The 19,791-nt window shown below is 44.1% G+C and overlaps 1 protein-coding gene across 2 annotated transcripts in view; it reads right to left on the bottom strand.

Moving 5' to 3' along the window:
* The window catches only part of slc27a6 (solute carrier family 27 member 6), a 106,117-nt gene that overhangs the window by 46,468 nt on the left and 39,858 nt on the right, over nucleotides 1-19,791 (bottom strand). The window contains exons 4-5 of one of the 2 annotated variants that reach the window (XM_012854119.3): nucleotides 16,526-16,650; nucleotides 1,869-2,063 (exon numbers count right to left, since the gene is read on the bottom strand). In XM_012854119.3, coding sequence (XP_012709573.2) covers nucleotides 1,869-2,063; nucleotides 16,526-16,650 — 320 coding nt within the window. The remainder of the gene's footprint in view (nucleotides 1-1,868; nucleotides 2,064-16,525; nucleotides 16,651-19,791) is intronic. The other variant, XM_021311493.2, reaches the window with a different exon arrangement.

Raw genomic sequence — 19,791 nt, 5'->3', positions numbered from 1 at the left:
ACTCTTTTTAAGAAACTGATGTGAGATTCTGGCCTTTGTCACTTATGTTAAATTTATAACTCCATACCCAAAATATCCTGCCATTAGCAGGACTACTGACTGGACTAAATCTGACTGGATGACTTGACTGCATTCTAAGTAGGTAATCAGCCACTCCTTAATGACTGGAGTTGACTATCCCTATCTAGGGTGTTATTTAATTCAATTAGCTCTGTTTTAAAAACCACCCATATATTTTTTTAACCTGACTCTTGCCAGATAGATTTCATTCCACAGAGCTCCAAACATCCATCTGAGATTGCGCCATTGACTATGCAGTTCCAAGGAGGGGCCATAACAAAAATCCTTGCATATGATTGGATAAATCACTTGTCCGTCATCTTCACCGACGTGCTACAAGCTCTTGCTTGCCCAGTCAGGAGAAGGGTGAAAACATTGTTTCCACTAACAAAAGCCTTCAAAGCTGTTCTCTGGTGTTCTTTTAAATAATTAATATTCGGTAGATTGGACAACACTGATGACCAGCAGCATCAATGTTACCACTTGCTTCCTCGCTGCAAGCTGCCATTGCTGTTTGAATCCAAACAGTCACTTCTCTGATATGTCAGATCTACAAAAAATCCCACCCGGCAATCCTGATTGGCTCAACCATTTTGTGTAGTATTGAAATCCCTCCCAATGGCAATGATTCCAGATGGATGTGTGGAGCAGTGTGGAGCTCTTCAGAACCACATCCATTCTGGCTAGAGTCGGGTTATATCTGTTTTGCTTGATACCTTAGTCATTACTTGTGAAAAACTTGTCTTCTTTTTTGTTGAAAAAGTGCCATCTGTTATACATGCCACTGGTATACCTGTTAATGTAGTTCTATCTGTTGTCACTGCGTGTTCTGCTGTTTTTGAGTGATTTAAAACAGTGTTTTTTATCTTATTTGAATAACATTGTGCATCATACAAAAACTACTAATTGCTTCCTTGACTTTCTTCCTACTAAGTTCTTGAAATATGTTTCTCTCTTGGCTTTTATTAACTTCTGTCTTAGTTCAGGAATTGTGCCAACTGCTTTCAAGCATGATAATGTAAAGACCCTTCAATAAAAACTTCACTTGTAACCCTTAGTTTTAGCTACATTTAGGCTTACTTGTCACATGCCCTTCCTTACCAAGATTTTAGAAAATAATGTTTTTATCCAACTGCAACCATTTTTAAAAGATAATTATATTTTAGAAAAAGTTCTGTGACCAATCACTACATTGGTATATGTGGCACCTAGTCTAAACAGTTTAAACCCTATCTGATAGACAGATCGTTCAGTTATGATTAAGAATGTAATATCTTCCTCCAGTGCTCCTCAGTCTATTTTTGATTGCCCTCTTTTTTCCTTCAGTCAGTACAAAGTGATTATAACTCAGTATCACTTGTCTTTCCACTATTACACAGATGATGTTCATATTTACTTGTCTTTAAAAACAGATAAAAGTCACCTTAACACTCTCTTCCTGAGGGTCTTTCTGCTGTAAAAGAGTGATTAAGTTTTGTTCAGTGAGAATGCCACCACTGGCAGCTGTGCTTTAAATTTTAAATTTTAAATTTAGGGACACGGTAAGAAATCTGGGAGTGATTTTTGACAAGGATTTTAAAATCAAGTTGATTCAGAAGTCAAATGGAGCTCTTACCACCTTTGTCTTTTAGCTAAAGCTATGCCTTTTTTAAACATCTATTGCTCACAAAGGTTGAAAGAAAAGAAACAAATATACTTCAACTCTACTGCTGTTTTTTGGGAAATTTGGCAACAGGTGAATTTGACCAGGATAAGTTTGAAACTGCTGCAGTTTCAAACTGATATTTGAGATTAGTTTGGAAACTTACCCTGTAGAAGAAGTTGGAGCGACCCACAACTCCAATCCTCCCAATGTGGTTCATAAAACACAAATTTCCCTCGGTGGAGCCGTACACTTCACACATCTTTATGTTCCCAAAACGACTAAGGAACTCCCGCCAGACATCTTGACGCAGCCCATTTCCAACTCCCATTCGAACCTTGTGATCTTGATCAAATTCTGTCTGATGGAGGACAAAAGCTGAGGTTACATTAAATAATACATGACAGATGATTGTTGTGATCGCAATTCTGATATAGTCAGAGCAAAGTTTCTTCTTTCTGAGATTTAGTCCCATGTGCAATCTCATCCTGAATAGGAATGGGCTGAATTAGTGGCTTGAGGGCATGAAAACCTTGAAAAAACTGAATTAAAGAACCTACACAAAGTTTTAGAACAAAAACATATAGCATCATCAAACTGAACTTATTTAAAACAAAAAAGTTACAGTTATCCCGACTGCTACTCAAGTAAGACAACATTGGCTATTATTATCCAGTACTCATGGAGACAGGAGTACTTTTTTTCTAACCCACTTTTTCCAGGCAATCCTCTACCTGAGTGATCAGGTAGAGGATTGTTGCCCCCACTCCATCTCTCTCCTGGTAAATGAGGTGAAGAACAATAAACAAACTTTCTACACTAGATGTCCCCAATCCCTGGGATTTAAAACTGCTGCCATGGGTCAGATTGTACCTGACTGCACAGAAAGAATAGAAAATATACATTATTTTTGTTTCATGACTTCCTAAATTGGTGTGAGGAGTCTTTCTTCCCGCTTAACACAGGAAAAACTAAATATATGGTAAATGATTTTAGGAGGAGACTGCACAGGTACAAAGTCAATTTGGTCAAAGAATAGAACATTGAACTTATCATATCTGGGGACTCTCTCTCTCTCTCTGTATATATATATATATATATATATATATATATATATATATATATATATATATATATATATATATATATATATATATATAGCAATTTACCAGCCTGTTTTTACTTTTATTCCTACTTTTATTTTAATGTATTTATTCTTTTAACGATTTAACTTATCTTAATTTTAAGTTTGTCACCAAACACAGAACATACAGTATCATACAATACAGACTACACTGTAGTCTGTATTGCATGAGATATTTCACATTATGGACAAGACAACATACTAAAAAGACTTTTGCATCTATCTCTAAGGTGCTTAAAATCAAGGTGCTTTTACATTTTCTCATCTCACTGTAAAGCAAATCTACTTTCGGGTATTAATACAGTAACCTGAACCCATCGTAGACAGAGCATCCCAGTGAAATGTTTTCTCACTGTTAGCTACATAATAGGCACATTAAAACTGCACATTGCAGAGACCACTGATATACATCACTGGATAGGACATCCCCTATTGGCCTTTATAGACAGTGGCATGTGCACACAGGCACAATTGCTATGCATTGAGCCTTTTTAACAAAACCACGGAATGAGCACACATTTGTCAAACGGCTATAATACTTTTAATTCTTATCTCATTTAAAAAATATATGGCTAAAAAAAAGGAGAGAAATTTGCAGTTGTTATCATACATATAAATATGTACTCTCTCTAAGCATAAATCCATAAGCAGTGTGGGAACTGTGCAAGTATAAAGTTCACAGGTATACCTTCTGTGCTATAAAGATCACCATGCTGTCAATGTATTTTTTTAACAGCTCAAGATGGATTATTGTATCACAGTTTGTTTGTTTCTGGCCATCCATCTATCCATCCTCTTCTGCTTATCCGGGGTCTGGTGGCGGGGATAGCAGCTTCAGTAGGGAGGCCCAGACATCCCTCTCACCAGCCACTAGGACCAGCTCCTCTGGGGGAATCCCAAGGCGTTCCCAGGCCAGCCGTGAAATAGTCCCTCCAGCATGTCCTGGGTCTCCCTCTGGGTCTCCTCCCGGTGGGACGTGGCCAGAAGATCTCACCAGGGAGGTGTCCAGGAGGCATCCTAACCAGATCCCCGAACAACCTCAACTGGCTCCTTTCGACGTGGAGGAGCAGCGGCTCTACTCTGAGTCCTCCCCGGATGACTGAGCTCCTCACCCTATCTCTAAGGGAGAGCCCAGACACACTATGGAGAAAACTCATTTTGGCTGTTTGTATCCAGGATCTCGTTCTTTCGGTCATGACCCAAAGCTCACGACCATAGATGAGGATAGGAACGTAAATCGACCGGTAAATCAAGAGCTTTGCCTTTTGGCTCAGCTCTCTCTTCACCACAACAGACCGGTACACCAAAATGGATACCTTCAACACATTGGCTGCACCTAGAAATTCTGTCCATAAAAGTCTCTCACTGGAAACGAATCTGACTTGCTGCCAGCAATGCGGACCAGGCTGACATCGGTCATACAATAAGGGCAGAGACAGCCCTTATTGAAAGGCCCCGTACTCCATACTCCTAGAGTAACCCCCACAGGACCCCCCGAGGGACACGGTTGAATGTCTTCTCCAGATCCACAAAACACATATAGACTGGTTGGGCAAACTCCCATGCACCCTCCTGGATCCTGCTGAGGGTAAACAGCTGATCCAGTGTTCCACAGCCAGGATGAAAACCACACTGCTCTTTCTGAATCCGAGATTCGACTATCCGATGGACCCTCCTTTCAAGAACCCCGGAATAGACCTTACCAGGGAGGATTAAGAGTGTGATTCCTTTCTAGTTGGAACACACCCTCCGGTCCCCCTTTTTAAATAGGGGGACCACCACCCCAGTATGCCAATCCAGGCGAACTGCCCCCGATGCCCATGCAATGTTGCAGAGTCATGTTAACCAACATAACCCCACAACATCCAGAGCCTTGAGGTACTCAGGGTGAATCTCACCCACCCCCAGGGCCTGGCCACTGAGGAGCTTTTTAACCACCTCGGTGACCTCAGCACCAGAGATGGGAGAACCCAACCCTTGAGCCCAGTCCCTAGGCTCTGCTTCCTCAATAGAAGATGTGTTGGTGGGATTAAGGAGGTCTTCGAAGTATTCGACCTAACGACAGATGACGTTCTGAGTCGAGGTCAGCAGCACACCACCCCCAATATAAGCAGTGTTAGTACTAAACTGCTCCCCCCACCTGAGACACCGGATAGTGGACCAGAATCGCCTCAAAGCCGTATGGAAGTCTTTCTCCATGGCCTCACGTCCGAGTTTTTGCCTCAGCAACCAGCCAAGCCGCCTGCCGCTTGGACTGCTGGTACACATCAGAATCAGATATACTTTAATAATCCCAGAGGGAAATTACTGTTTCAGTACAACAGTTTTCAGTACAACAGCCATAACATACATCACAGAGGGAGACGATTTACTGAGGCCATGCTGCCAAGGACAGCCTTACACGGTGCCCTATCACGCCTTAGTGATAGCGTCATAGGCAGCCGGTAGCCTGATCAAGGCCAAATGGCTACCGACACCCGCTGTATTTGCCGATACATCAAAAATCCACCAAATCCAATAAGTTGAATTCCAAGTATCATGAATCCAAACATGTATATGTCTCCAAGTCCAGGACTGACAAAGTCGAAAGACACACCGTTTTCCATCCAAGAATATAGTGTGTATCCCACGAAAAGAGTCAAATCGGGATAGGAAGGGTCCCCCTTACGCTGCCTACCCGTCAATAGTATTGAGAGACCAGCTTACCAGATCCATGGTTTTCAGAGTTCGGGTGATATGAACAAAGTGCTCAGAAAGACAAAACATAGCAGCAGAAGCAGGAGAGGAGGGAGGGTGGGTGAAGAGCTGGAGAGGAGGGAGGGTGGGTGAAGAGCTGGAGAGGAGAGAAAAACGCGACCGCCCTCAAAGAGAGACAGAACAGACATCAGCTGCTCCCAGAGTCCCACAGGCCAATAAAAGCCTGATAGGACTCCTTCTTCAGCATGAAAGCTTCCCTCACCGCTGGTGTCCACCAGTGTGTTCGAAGGTTGCCGCTGCAACATGCACCGACGACCTTGCGGCCACAGCTCCGACTAGCCGCCTCACTAATAGAGGCACGGAACATGGTCCACTCAGACTCAATGTCCCCCACCACCCTCGGAACGTGTTCAAAGCTCTCCCGGAGGTGGGAGTTAAAGCTCCCGTCTCACAGGGGACTCTGCCAGACGTTCCCAGCAAACCCTCAGAATACGTTTGGGACTACCAGGTCTGACCGGCTTCCTCCCTCACCATCGGAACCATCTCACCACCAGAAAACGGTCGGTGGAGAGCTCAACCCCTCTCTTCACCCGAGTGTCCAAGACATGCGGCTGCAGGTCAGATAAAACAACAATAAAGTTGATCATTGAACTATGCCTAGGGTGTCCTGGTGCCAAAAGCACATATGGACACTCTTATGCCTGAATATGGTGTTTATTATGGACAATCCATGACGAGCACAGAAGTCCAACAAAAGAACGCCACTCGAGTTGAGATCAGGTGGGCCATTCCTCCCAACCACGCCTATCCAGGTCTCATTATCATTGCCCACGTAAGCATTGAAGTCCCCCAGCAGAACAAGAGAGTCCCCAGGAGGGGCACTCTCCAGTACCCCTTCTAAGGACTCCAAAAAGGGTGGGTAATACTGTTCTCTGGGATTGAAGGCGGGACAAAGCAAATCAAAGCGACAGCGCCCGTAACATTCAGGAAGTTATGGTTGGACAGAGTCGGCTTTTGGGACGTGGATAAGACAAAGGAACGTCTAATAAGGATTTACAGACGCAGGAAACAATGACAGATGCCGAGGTTCATCACACTGCTAAGCAGAATCATCTCTGGAAATCGTGTGCCATGGTAAGGAAGCTAGTATTTTTATGAATGTGTAATGATTCTGGCACTGGAGCTGATCCTACAGACAATTAACACACCTGTTAACTATCCACCGCTTTGCAATCAACCTCTTCTGGCTCCACCTGTCTCCAGCTGCATGTAAGCTCCGTCCTAGTCAGTCTCCAGTGCCAGATTGTCTCAAGCCACCTGTTAGAGCATTCCAGCGTTACTTATTCTGCCTGTCTGTGTCTGACCCGATTCTGTCCTCCGTCACCGAGCCTGCCTGTCCCCTTAAACTGTCTGTGCCTGTGGAAATTGGACCTGGATCTGGACCTGGATAATCTCTCTGGAATACCCCCTCTGTACCTCCGCTGGAATATTGGATTCCCCATTACCGGACCCGGACTGCCCCTGGACAAACGCCTCTGGAAAGCCCCGCTCAGCCTGCCCAACTCTCGGCCGTTCAACGTCCTGGTTCTCCTCTCAGTCAGGTTAGTGACTCGGATTGATCTCTCTGTCAAAGCCTATCGTTACCGGTCACTAACCTGTCTCTCTGCCTCCAGGGAGTTCCAGCCCATTAGCGTGAGCTGCGCGCCCAGAGAGCCGACGCCTGCTCACGGTCTTTTAATAAAGTTTGTTAAAACGTCACTGACCTGTCGTGGTAGAATCTTGGGTCCAATTCTGATTCTTGACAGAATGTCTGAAATTTGTCTGAATGGAGTGTGAATCGGGACGTGCAGCCAGACACACTGGAAAAACCGCGGACAGTCAGCTGACTGTAAGGGCATAATGCGGTCTGCTCATGCGCTCTTTGTTATCAGATAACCCAGACAAAAATAAACCAGGCCGAGACCACACCTGGAACTGGTCTGCATTTAGCACGGTCCGGTTATGTCTAGCTCTGTTCAATTCAGTCTGCTTACCGTTTACACTCAAGAGTTATCTCGGTTACCAAGCTCGGACTGTCTCGGCTCGGTTAAAAAAGGGTAGTGTAAACGGGGTATTAGACTTTATAATATCTGCTGTTTACAACAGACTCAATAACTGTCTACAACATGCTAATGGTTTCACGGGTTCTTATCTGATACTCAGGTACACTTGCATATGCCTTAGCCACTTCGAGATGCCGCTGTCCTACTGCATATTATATTATTTCAAGTTCTGTATTTAGGTAGGAGTTTTTTATTTTTTCTATTTTTCATTTATTTCTGGATCTGTTGTAGAATAAGGGAGTGTCTGAGCCCTAATAGTTACTACACTGAAGAGAATATGGAATTATACCAATAGTGAAAACCATCGGTTAAAGCTCAAGTTCTTTAATCAGATGTTCATATTCAATGCACATTTACATAGAAAAAACAGAACAGACATGAGTTTTGAGGAGAGAGATGTGAATAGATAGTTATAGAGGGTGTGCTGTATGTGGGGTTCAAAAATATACACCTTCTGCAATCGCCCACCCTCCTTTATAAAGCAATCAAGCACTCATGTACACATTGACTATGAAAAAAGGGTTCTTCTGTGCTGTACATGGAAAGTTTTCAATTTTCCAATCAGCTGGGAGGGCAGTTGTTAACAGCCTTCCACCCAAAGAGAAAAAACAAAGTGCGAACAAAGAGGGCTTTGAGTTCAGTGTTCAGAGGGGAGCACCAAGGGACACACTGAAAGTGCATGAAAGTCTTTGTGTTCACCATGGGAGGACACAAACCCTAACACAAAGCCACTGTTTGTCCTTCTGCAATTATTGGAAAGCATGTTACTTCATTAGCAGCTGTCACTGTAAAAGACAAAACAAAAAAGTTTGACCGCTGCTTTGACTCTAATTCACTTGCTGTCATTTATTACATGACGATAGGAACCTGATGTCAGATTGTGATGGTGTATTACACACATAGTGTGATGACTCTGCCTGATCCTGTCTGTGAGATTACTGCCGGCAGTGGTGGTAACATCACTATCTGTATTCTCAGCTCTGGCAACAGGTATGAGCAGTTACACCTTCAGCAGCTTTAATTAAGCAGATTTGGTGCACCTGGGGAGACACTATATATTTCAGCCTCTCCCAGTATCTATTGCCAGGTCCTTGAAAACCTTCATGTGAGTAGACCATTCAGCGGTCTTTGTTTGCCTGCGTGTGATTGACCAGTTTTGCCTTTTGGATTTTGCCTGTTTGCCTTGCCTCTGTTGGACTCTCCTGTTGGCTTCTGTTTCTGGACACCAAAAACCTGAACCGTCTTATGACCGAGCCTGTCTGCCTCTGCCCTTTTGGAAACCTCTGCCTTGATGTGTGCCTTATTGTGCCTGGACTACAGATTCCCCCTGTCTCTGCCCCACACCTAATCTACCTGAAATGGACAATTCATTCAGTGACTCATATCACTCAAGCAGAGCACACCGATCAAGACCAGTAAAACATTTCGGCTTCTGAAAAGGTTAGGAACTTTAAATCAGTGCATGTCACATTAGGGGTGGACGATATAGAAAAAAAGCTTATCGATAAAAAAAAGGCATATTGATCGATATCAATAATTATTGAAAATATTTAAAACCATATTTTATGTGTAGCTCTGCCTGGACATTTTATGATATTGCTAAATGATTTAATTTTAATAAAGAACACAAACACAGAATTCCAATTAAATCTTTATTTAACCAACTTTTTTTAACCATAACATAATTTTTGTTAAAGAAAAATAACTTAAGAGACCTGAGTTATGTTATTAAATACTGACAAAGAATAAATTAAAGTGACCAGCAAAATGACCAAAATAAATATACCAAATAAATAAATAAAATAGCCTATTTAGGTGGGAATAGTACACTAGTTACTTCTCGGGTTTCATAATTGAGAGGCTGACGCAGGGCTGAGGTCCGAGGTTGTGGTGTGGGATTGATTGCAGCTCATTTTGCACTGATTCCCTGCACTAGTTGCACAATTTAAGGAGCGCTGTTAGAGAAAAACTTGTTTGAAGCCAGGTTTTTCAGCTGCAGACAACAGCAGCATATCCCTCACTATGAAGCATGTTACTGCATGCGTGATGTCCTTACGCCGCTTGGACGCTCTGTCATTTTATCACAAAGAAGGGAGCCCAGTTTAGCTGCTGTACCTGCTTTGTTTTGGAAGAAGTTCCATAAGATTCCTAAGAAGATGACGCGAAGCTGCGCGGGGCCGACACAGCTCACGCTGCTGCGGGAGTGAGCGGCTGAGCGGCTTACGTGATGAAACAAGTTGGTTGCGTTACCAGACTTTGTTTTTACCGGTTCCTTGCAAGTTTTACAAATCACTGTGGTTTATTTCTGTCAGACTGGCGAACTAGTAAAACCCTGTTTTGGGACCGTTTCCTCCTCAGCTCCTTGCTGCGACATATTCACGTGCTCTATATTGTGGTTTGAGAGGGCGGCGCTTTGTGACGGCGTGCCTGGGTCCGCCGTCACAAAGCGCATGGGTGAAAGAGTATGGGTCCGGTCTGCTCCCTCTCCCAAGAACATCTCAAGTCTCCGCTAGGTGCGGAGCCCATCCCCCCACATCCTGCCCTCCTCCGCTGCGCTGGCAGGCGCCTTGGCTCTCTGGCGCATTGGTGGGCCTCGGGTTTGGGCCGGGTTCCCGGGTGTGTGCCGGCCCATTCCCGGTGGCTGCTTCGCGGGGCCTGGCCCCCCGTGTGGCGGCCCTCTGGCCCTCAGGACCCATGGCCGGGACCACTTTAGCGGGGCTGGCTGCCGGCGTAGCCCACGGGCTCGTCCCTGCGGCTCTTGGGGGCGTCGGCATTGCGGTGACTGGGGGATTTCTCGGGGTCGTCTCTCCTCTTTCCTTGGGGGGGGGTTGCAGATATCCTGTGTCGGCCCCTCCTGGGCGCCCTGCTTTGGGGGGTTATGGGTCCCCTGACTCCTGCCTCTGTGCTCGGGGAAGGCGGGCCGTTGGTTTTCCACAACCACTATCGAGCTATTTCCTTCTGGATAATTTTCACCAAAAATAGTGCACTCTCACAAGCACCCACAGGTGCAGGGTTCCAGGTATTAAGTGTTCACTTATATACAAAAAGCCTGTAATTTATTTATTTATTTATGTTCTTTCACTTTCTTTTTTCAGGTTTCACTTTACACATGTCAGCTTAAATAATAGTACATATGATTTAGCAATGGCATCTAGGTGTTACTCGATTGTATCTGTTGCTTTATGTCTGTTGGTTGTGCTGTTCTTTTTGCATCTCTCTATCCAGGTGATGGAGCAGACGGAGAACGTTTTATCATTCTCTCCCTTTTATCTCTTCTTTCTTTCACCTCTTCTCTTTCTTTTTTTTCTCTTCTTGTTCTTTCTTTATTATCCCATTGTAGTGTCCATATAATTCGAAATTCTCCCTGCAGGAATCACAATAAAGCTAATAACATGCATAAATCAAGCGGAGCACTATGGCGAAAGCTGTTTGCTCCACTTGTGAAAGCAAAATCTGTCGAGCTCTATCTGGCATTGAGACATCAATTCCTATTGCCACATTGCTAGACAGGACACTGGGGGAAAAAAAAGAAAAAAAAGAAAAAGAAAAAAGTTTGCCGTGTCTCCATTTGCTAGAGGCCTTTTTTGTAAAACAGCCCAATGACGTATGGGCATAGTTGTGAGGAAAACTGCATTACTACCCCGGTCCAATGGGGGGCAGCAAGAAGACAGAATAGGTCAAACAGACAAAGGCAGAATGAGAAGATGTAACCATTTCCTGCCACTCATCCGGAATCCGTAGCAACTGGACAGAACTTTTGCTGATGGCATGCCACCTCAGCCCCTCTTAGACCGGTCGGACCCTAGTCTGTCCCCTGGTATCCCCTGGGGTCAATTCTACTCCACTCCTGTTGGTATGAATAAATTTAAATAAAGCACAGCATCTCTCTGCGTGCACAGAGACCACAGTGGTGCAGCGAAGCACGCGGTGGGGCAGACAGAGGGATCAGGCAGACTGATCTGTCTGCGTCTGCTCCAAAGTTTGCCTGACTGAGTTAAAATTTATGAGTAGGTGTTTGCCTCAGCCATGGTAATAATGGCCATGATTTTTCAGTGCAATTCCGCAGACTTTTGATGGCAGCAAAAAATTTTTTATAGGTAATAGGATATACGCGCTGTGCATATTTTGCTTTCTCTACTTCTGCCGCGAAAGAAAAGCAGAGCCAACCTTGTTCCGGTCTGAATTAAGTTATTAAATAAGTGCGTGCATATGCATGTAGAAAACTGAAGTGTCCCTTACTTTTAGTCTTTTTAACCCTCACGTGGGGTTCTGTCATTATTTAGGTTTTTCTTTGTTTTGTTTTGGACTTTTCTTAATCTGCCTTAACCTCTAAGCCGTCATCCAATTAGCTTAGTCTCCCTTCAGCCACCACTCTACTCTAGATCAGCTCCACCTGTTGCCACTAATTAGTTAACTTGGTTCACCTGTTCACCTGTCTACATATACCTGCTTCAGCCAACTCATCCCTTCAAGAATGTCTTATCTCATCTGATTTAATGTGATGTGCCCTGCCTCTACCAGTTCCTATGTACTCAGCCAGCTGGAGTCTTCTAAAAAGTTGCCTGTGTCTCCCTGTTTCCCCGTGAGTTCCAGCCGCTTGCTCTGCCCGTTCTGGTGGTTCCCCGGTCCACATCGCCTGTTCTAGTCTGTCACTACCTGCATCCTCTGGTCTCCTGCTCATCCCTGCCTGCCTGCACCTTCAGCCAAAATTAATCTGTTAAGTCTGGTTCTGCTTGCCTTCCTCACCTACCACGACTCATCCCCTGCAATAAAACTTTGAAATTGTAACTCTATTGAATATCGGGTTCACCAGCATCATCCATTGCAGTACGTTCTGGCCAAGACATGTACCCGTCACCAACACAGAGTTTACGTTCGGAAAGAGCCACAATATGGGACACGATTACTCAGCTCAGCACTGACAGCTGCATTGATTATTCACCCGAGAACTTCATGGAGGTGTTCGGGACTCCCCAGAACAGGGTCGACATCTACAGAAGGAAGCTTCAACTCCTTCAGCTGGCATTTCCTTTTCGGTATCCGTTTCTGTTGGGTCCACCTCTTCATCTGTTGTGGCTCTCCCCCACCGATTCTTCTGACTATAGCTGCTTTAGAAACATTTTATTTCCATCCATCATCACCCGCTCTTCTGAAGTCTGTCATCAGAGGTTAGTCTGATTCCAGTTATCAAGCCACAGAACCAGCCCACGTTAGTGATTACACTTCTGAGCCTGTTCACATCAGAGAAGATACTTCTGAACCTGCCCATGTCAGTGAGGACGCTTCTGAGCCTGTCCCCATCAGGCTCAGAAGAGTATGCTTCAGTGACTGTCCACATAAGAATGTATTCCTCTGTTCCTGTATCCAAGGGTCCGACGAACGCTTCTGTTCCTGTCTCCATGGTTTCACTGGACACCTATGGTCCTATTTCTGTCTCTGAGGCTCCGGCTAATGCCTCTGGTTCTGTTCCTGTCTCCGATGTTCCGGCTGACGCCTCAGGTCCTGTCTTCACTCATGAGTTCTGCGAGGAGGGGATCCAGGTGTATCTGCCTTCAATCTTCGCTCCAGAGTCCTTACGAGGTCAGAGTCCAGGTAGATCCACCTCCAGTCTTCGCTCCAGAGTCCTGCGAGGAGGGGTCCAGGTGGATCCATCTCAGGTCTACATTCCAGAGTTGTGTGAGGTTGGAATCCAGGTGGATCTGCCTCCAGCCTTTGCTCCAGAGTCCTGGGTGCATCAGTGTCCATTAAAGAGAAGATCCAAGTAGATCAGTCCCTAGTGTCTATTCCTGAGATGATCTACCTGCCAGATGATCTGGCCTGCCAGCAGTCGCTGAGGTTCACAGAGACCTCACCCAACGACCTCAGCACCCAGGGCCTCATCAAGACGCAAACCACCCAGGGCCTCGTCTGCCTGCTGCACAAGTCTGTCTGTTTCCTTGTGAGTTCTGGTGGTTCCCTGGTCCACGTTGCCTGTTCTGGTCAGTCACTACCTGCATTCTCTGGTCTCCTGCTCGCCCCTGCCTGCCTGCACCTTCAGCCATTATTCATCTATTAAGTCTGGTTCTGCTTGCTGCTTCACCTACCATGACTCATCCCCTGCAATAAACCTTTTAAATTGCAATTGAATTGAATATCGGGTTCACCATTACAGGTTCATGGTTTGTAAATAGTAAATTAGTTCACACTCCACCAATTTAGGTTTAGATGGAAAGTCAGTCTTAGGAAAATGGGAAAATGAAAGAACTCTGTTTCATCATTGGTACTGTGCAATACAGAACTGTACCAAAAAAGTAAGGTACTTCTTGATTCTGAGATCGACCAACTCGGAAATGCATGCATTAGTGACCATATTTTCAAAAAATGTGGCATTAAGATCGTGATTACGCCGTTAAAGGTTTTTTTAAGGACTAAAAATTGTCCCTCTGCAACTGCTAGGCTGAAAATCCACAATTTGGGTCACGTGGTACAATGACGTAGTTTGTTGATGTAGCTCAGGCTACGCTACAGAGAGTACAATGGAGTACACAACGACAAGTTCAAATGCGGAGTCACAAAGTGATGAACACGAAAGACAGCACAAGCGTCTGTTACGATTCAGGTAAGTCTGACAAAAACATTTTAGGAGAAAGGGGTAGCTGGTGTATAATTGTAATCGGGGCTTATAATCGCGGTTCTGGCTGACAGTTCGGATGTAAACACGGAAACAACCCGTCAAAGCCCGATTGCCTGGTATCGTTTATGATGTCTGAAATCCGCCAACACAGCACATAAAAGAAAAAGATGTACATTCAGCTCAAACCACAGGTTCTCAGCATTATGTTTTCTCAGAATCTGGACGTGAGCGCTCTGAGAGCGGACGCGCATTGATCTGTTGCGCCGTGACGCTCATATTCTCCGGGGGGCATGGGGGTTCAGAACCGAAAGGGTTGTGGGTCTGTCCCCACCACGGCTTTAAACGCCTCAGGGTTCTGCGGCGTAGCAGGGCGCTGGTGAGAGGTAGTGTGGATAACACGTCGCATCACAGCCGGCTCCTGTGATGACAGCGAGATTTCACCGCTCCCACTGCTTGAGGAGGAGAGAAGGAGACATCAGCAGAGAGCTCGGTGGGCTCTGATTGAGCGCAGAGAGCTTCTCTGGGCTCAGGCCGCTCAAGTGGAGAAGCTCCACCTGACGTAACGCCACCAGAGACTTCAGTGTGGGTAAAACGTTTTTTACCAGCTGGCTGCCGCTGCACCGACTTTTCTCTGCTCTCACGGTGTGAGGAGTGGGGAAGAGGAGCTGCAGCGTCAGTGAGCTTCTCCGGACTCAGGCTGCTCAGGGATTGTCGCGGTTTAAAGGCTACTGGCTATTTGGCGATTTCATTCAGCGAGGATTTTCTCACCTACGGGACTTTTCGGGTTCGGAAATGTGTATAAGGAGACATTATCCTTGTTGGTATTTGACCAACCATAAGCCACACAATTTTTAGCCATGTTTAATCCGTCTATTTGTGTTTGAGAAAGCGAGTTTGCAACCAGGAAGTAACTTGTTGCAATGTCAACAGATCAATGCTTGTCAACGAATGACGTCATCGGTCACATGACACCCGGCGCAACATTTTTTATGAGCGTTGCGCTAAAAAGCCTAAAAAAATCCACTTTGTCATCAAATTTTTTATTTTTTTTACTCGGGTCATAGTTACGGAGCCCCTAAAGGGACATGGAGGAAAAAAAAACTATTGATCTCGCAATAGTTTTGTGAGATCTCGCAATAATTATTGCGAGATCTCGCAAAAGGTTTTCCTACGTCATATATATATATATATAAATATAGAATAATAAGGTCGGATGCCTTCACGGAGTAGATGCAAGTTTGGAGAAACTAAGTCACAAAAACTTGGACGTGTAGACCTGTATCTCTCTGTCTTAGAAAAATAACATTATAATATAAATGATATCTTTTAATCTTACTTGTGAAAAGTTAGCCCTCGAGCCCTGATGTCAATAGTCCGTCGATTTAAACAAAAATACGCCGCCCAGTGCTAAGGTATCATTAGTGTGTTCAGCTTGAATCAGCAGGTTAGGGTAGCAGGTCGACTGCCCCAAGATGGCGGCCATAATTCCTACGCCGCGACAGTCAGTGCGGGTTCTACTCTTATATTATGTCTATGGTTTTATCCTTTTTACTTTGCACCTCCGCTGTTGTGTGTCTGTTTTACGTCCGGTTCACTGAAGTAGGAAAACTTTTTCTTTTAATCTTTTAAAATGTCTCTCACTAATGTCAAGTCCATGTCTGTAGCCAAGTATGGATTTAATGTCTTTATATGTCAGGCCAGTACTAAAATAGAAATCAATAAACTTCTCCCATGGATGACGTGTTTGCGCCTCCATTGTTTTGTGTCTGTTTACAACTTCTTTTTCTATTTAATGGCGGTTGGCAAACAACTATGTGGTGACTAACCAGTAATGAGTGTGGATCAGGTCATTTGTTTTACTTCTTTACTTCTACTTTACTTGTTCGCTGACGTAGGAAAACCTTTTGCGAGATCTCGCAATAGTTATTGCGAGATCTCGCAATAGTTTTTTTTCCCTCCATGTCCCTTTAGGGGCTCCATGCATAGTAATATATGAACTTTCTAATATATAGCAACTTGTATGATCTCATAATCAAGAAGTACTTTAAATTAAAACAGAAGGTTTTCAAATTTAATATGTGGTATATGCAGATATTCCCCAAAACCTTACTAAACGCTTTCTATTCACTTTTCAGCCACAACAAACAAATCCAGTGGATCAGCAAGTCCTAAGGTTGAGTAAAATTGGACATAAACCTTTCAGGGTTAGATGGTCACACCCTCAGGTCTCAACTTATGAATGCAATAATGAATGCAAAATAGATTACCTTTGGCTGGTTGCAGAGGTACCTGCAGAGTTCACCAATATACTGGAATATGGTAACTTCATATTTTTTGCAGTCGGTCCAGAACTGGGAGGCAGAGAATTTCTTCTTCAGGACACAGGTAGCTCCTGTTAAAAACAAACAAACAAAAACATGCCATTAGTTATGGTTACAATTTAAAACTTTCTGTTACCCGATGCAATAAATGTCTACCTTCAATTTATCCAGTATATAAACAGAAAGCTTAAAGGTAAATAAGCTAAATGTTCCAAACAAACGACCAGGTAAAGTTAGGTCTATCATGGGGCACAGCAGAATGCTGAAAAGTCCAAAATCAAATAAAACATTTACACAGGGAAACTTGGACAAACATGTTTTCATGCACTGTGGTAACCTTGGGTATTCGTTGTCCTCGACCTTTTCCCTCATTTTTAAACATGCTGTGTGTCTTCACATTTTCTTTTCTTTGAGAGAGCATTTATTTGGTGTCTTGTCACTTAGTAAATCAGATTATTTAAAAGAAAAAGTCAAAACTCAAATCAATTCTCATTAGCAATTTCACTACACTCACTATTGGGAAGACGGGAGCTGAGGCTGCTTTGGTAATAATTTTTTTATTACTGAATTATTTTAATGCTTTCATACTTAAGAGGAAAAAATTATAACTCTCTGCTGCTGTTGACCGTATAGCATTGCGCTGAATTATAAGAGTGATCTCAAACAGCCATGGAGCAGAATGTGGACAGAATCACTTCGCTCCCCATAACTCCCTGAAAACATGCCTTTGTCCTGTCTGTCTCTGTGTTACCCTGTCTGTCTCTGTGTTTCATCTTAAAATTCCCTCGAGCCGGATCTGCATGTGTGGGTGGGGAAAGCTGCAGCTCATATGTATACCCAGTGTCCGAAATTAACTTCCTGATTCACCGGCCAGGCATATTTTTTTACCGGCCAAAATACTAATCCTCACCAGACCTCTCAATTTTTACCAAAAATTGAGAGTGAGATTATGGTAATTTTTATTTATTTTTTGGGGGGGAGGGGGGGGGGATGTTGGTCTCATTTGCGAATGAGGCAGAGTTTCAAGCCTATACGGTCCAACATTTTTCCCTCAGCTGCCACACTTAAAGCACGCAGGGGTTCATGCTGCATCTTTACACATGATCCAGCTGCTGGATAAACAGTCGGGAAAATGCTTAAATGAAGACTGTAAAGGGCTCCTTTAGAGGGGAGAGAAGGAAAAATGGGTCTGAGCTAAAGCCCCTGATATTACAAGTTCCTTAAAATAACCCTTAAAAGTACGCACCTAAATTATATGTAACGTAACTTTGCGCACCTGAATTCAAGCCCAAGGACCACGCCCAACGAAGCACTACTGGTTCTGTCGTTAAAAACAAAAGAGCATGACACACAGCTACTGACTCTACTATTGATTTCATTTGGGACATTTTGGTACAAGTGGAAGGACGTTAAACGTAGTGATTCACATTTTGAAGGCCGGTTGCTGATGAAGCGGTGAAGCACAGAGACACAGCGCACGTAGTTAAAAAAATGCAGAATAAATAAGAACGAAACTTATAAACAGACTAATTGGCGTTTTAGAATGCATCTGGTTAGCAGATCTGTTTTCTGATCCAGCGTGCAGCTATGATTGGTTCTGAATGAAGGATTTATCTGGGAGCCGCGAGTAAATGTTTGTACCAAATAAATTAAAAATAACAAAATCCATCTGGGCTGCGGATGACCTGTTCACAGCTCTGTCCATCCAGAGCTCAGTCTAAACTCCGCCTTCTGCGGAGCAGGAGGCATGGGGGATGCCTCCTGCGGAAATCCCCAAAATATTGGCATGTTTTGTCATGCCAATATTTCAGTATGTAGGGCTTGTCAGTGTAAACCATAAGCAGAGAATGAAAAGCAAAACAAACGCTCTTTTAGCCCTGATTGTGAAGTCTGAAGTGGAATTAGAGCCTAAAACAACACTGGCGGCGCACGGTTCTATTCGGTTTCTTCCAACGCCGGGGCCAGTTAAGGGGTTCGCTGGGCAATCTATTCTGAACTGGCTAATATGCCACTCATCATCATGAGCGATGTTTCAGGATCTCTGAAAAAACGCTCCTTCTGCATTCTTCCACTGGTGATGTCCTCAGTGTCAATGCTGCCATCATTCCACAATTATGCGCAACTTCACTACTTATGGACATATGGGATTGTCACCACCTTAGGAATCATAGCACCTGATTTGTTAGGAATTAATCTGCTGATCCGGAACATTTTTCTTTTTCAGTGAAAATGAAAGAGACACTTAGAAGAGTCCCATGTTTTTTATCGTTCTCAGCGCACAGACCGATGCTCATTTACATCTAAATGTGACGAAAACAGAGGACTTTCCATCTGACTGAGGTTGTTTTCATCATTTTGAGATGTGTTACGACAGGGGTTTTCAAATTCATTGAATGTGAGCCTCCCCTTGGAATAGGTAAAGATAACCACCCCCCCCCCCCCCCCCCCCCAACCATACTGCAGTAAATGCATCTTTCTTTTTTGTTCCTGGAATGCTGTGTTTCAAAAACAACTGATAGCCCAACACGTTTTTTATTGTATTTCTTTTAATAAAGTACATTCATAAAAAAGGCCTATTCATAATATTGAATATATTCATCCAAATATTTCCATTTTACATGCCACTTTTACTGAAACATCACGAACAGAGGGCTTAGTTTTAAAATTCAGCTGTCATTGCCTGAATTTAACAGACGTCGACACTTTCCATATTCCGATTAACTTTTTAGGCTAATTATACTCAATTTAAATATTGCTATTTTAACAACCAAGCATTTTATTAGATCTTATCTGTTATCTGATGTATTTCTAATGTTTGGCACTTTGTTTTACCCTTTGTTAAAGTGCTCTTTAAATAATGATGACAATGATGACAGTGACGGCCCTGTTGTGAGCAAGTGGCCGGTAATTGTTTTTCATGAAGGTCCTTGATTGTGGGAGGTGCTTCCAATTACGTGGCCAGCTGATGGTGTTTTAAGGAGCGCCGTTCCACCCATGAAGGGTTGTCAACGTGGTGTCAATGTGTCACTGAAGTGCCAGGTGTGTCCGAGGCTCAGCGCACCAGTGGACCTAGAGGCTGCTGAATCTCCAGTGTACAGCGGAGGACTAGGGTTGATACAGGGGACCAGCCAAGGCCAGAACCCAACCGGGAGAGAGAAAACCAGGCGGAGGGAGCACATTTTGGGGCTGCTGCATGTTATCCCGCCATTTAA

This window comes from Fundulus heteroclitus, unplaced genomic scaffold (genome assembly GCF_011125445.2).
Source record: "Fundulus heteroclitus isolate FHET01 unplaced genomic scaffold, MU-UCD_Fhet_4.1 scaffold_107, whole genome shotgun sequence".
NCBI lineage: Eukaryota > Metazoa > Chordata > Actinopteri > Cyprinodontiformes > Fundulidae > Fundulus > Fundulus heteroclitus.
This window is presented reverse-complemented; position numbering and strand designations above follow the sequence as displayed.